Consider the following 1,505-nt stretch of genomic DNA (forward strand, 5'->3'; position numbering starts at 1 on the left):
TTAAATTATAGAATATGAAATTAGTTTCCTTAAAGCTCCCTTCATGTCATGATTTCTCAAGCTGTAGATGAAGAGATTGATGAGGGGAGTCACCACTGTGAAGGTGACAGTAGTCACCACATCTTGCACTGAGTACGAGGATGAAGGGTGCTTATAGACCCCCAGGATTGCCCCATAGAAGAGGGAGACCACAGTGAGGTGGGATCCACATGTGGACAGGGCTTTCCTTATTCCATGGGCAGAGGGCATCTTCAGTACATTAGAGAAGATGTAATCATATGAAATGATGATACATGTAAATGGTATCATAAATATCAGTTCACCCACAGTGAATACCATCAGGTCATTGATAAAGGTATTCAAACAAGAGAGTTTTAGAATAGGATAAGGGTCACAGAAAAAGTTATACACAGCATTGTTGGAACAAAATGTGAGTTGCACCATGAGAAGAGTCTGTAGGAGAGCATGCAGATTTGTACTGACCCAAGATGCAGCCACCAGAAGGACACAGAGTTTGGGCCTCATGATCATGGTGTAGTGGAGTGGGCAACAGATGGAAGTATAATCATCATAGGCCATCACACTCAGGAGGAACCCATCCATGTTGATGAAAATGATGAAGAAGTAGATCTGGGTCATACATTCCATGTAAGAGATAGACTTACTTCGCAGTATGTGATTCACCAGATTCTTGGGGATTGTGACTGATGAAAAGCAGATGTCGACACAGGAGAGGTTGGCCAAGAAGAAGTACATGGATGTTTGGATATGACTGTCACAGCTGATAGCCAAGACAATGAGAAAGTTCCCAATGAGGGTGACCAGGTACATCCACAAGAACAGCCCAAAGAGAACCTCCTCCTGCTCTGACTGCCCAGAGAGTCCCAGGAGAATGAATTCTGTGACTCCAGTCTGGTTGTCTCTGCCCATGTCTGCAGGGGAGAATATGTGGTCAAAAGTAAAAGGGGGCCTCCCTGGTGGCGCAAGTGGTTGAGAGTCTGCCTGCCGATGCAGGGGATACGGGTTCGTGCCCCGGTCTGGGAGGATCCCATATGCCGCGGAGCGGCTGGGCCCGTGAGCCATGGCCGCTGAGCCTGCGCGTCCGGAGCCTGCGCGTCCGGAGCCTGTGCTCCGCAACGGGGGAGGCCACAACAGTGAGAGGCCCGCATACCGCAAAAAAAAAAAAAAAAAAAAAAAAAAAGTAAAAGGAAATATTTATTTAATTAAGCTCCATATATTGTTTAGAGATTACAATTTTTTAATGATACCAGATCCAAAATTTATTTCTTAATTAATAACACTTCAAATATAAAAGTAGATGAGATTGATAATGTCATCATTGGAGCAAATTTTTTATGATACTGTTTTGTCATTGAGAATTAATTCACATTAGATAATTCTATGAAGCGAGTTTTAATGAAATAAATAGCTGGTTAATTTCTATAATTTTAATTTGTGTTTAATTATCTTTGATTTCATGCAGCTTAATTCATACTTCACTAACA

General features: G+C 42.5%; 1 protein-coding gene across 1 annotated transcript; it reads right to left on the minus strand.

The window, feature by feature from the left end:
* Window positions 1–930, minus strand: LOC132486980 (olfactory receptor 1361-like). Its single transcript, XM_060094520.1, has one exon. The coding sequence runs from the start codon at window positions 928–930 to the stop codon at window positions 1–3; it is 930 nt and encodes a 309-aa protein (XP_059950503.1).
* Window positions 931–1,505: the final 575 nt, after the last annotated feature.

This window comes from Mesoplodon densirostris, chromosome 3 (assembly GCF_025265405.1).
Source record: "Mesoplodon densirostris isolate mMesDen1 chromosome 3, mMesDen1 primary haplotype, whole genome shotgun sequence".
NCBI classification, from domain to species: domain Eukaryota; kingdom Metazoa; phylum Chordata; class Mammalia; order Artiodactyla; family Ziphiidae; genus Mesoplodon; species Mesoplodon densirostris.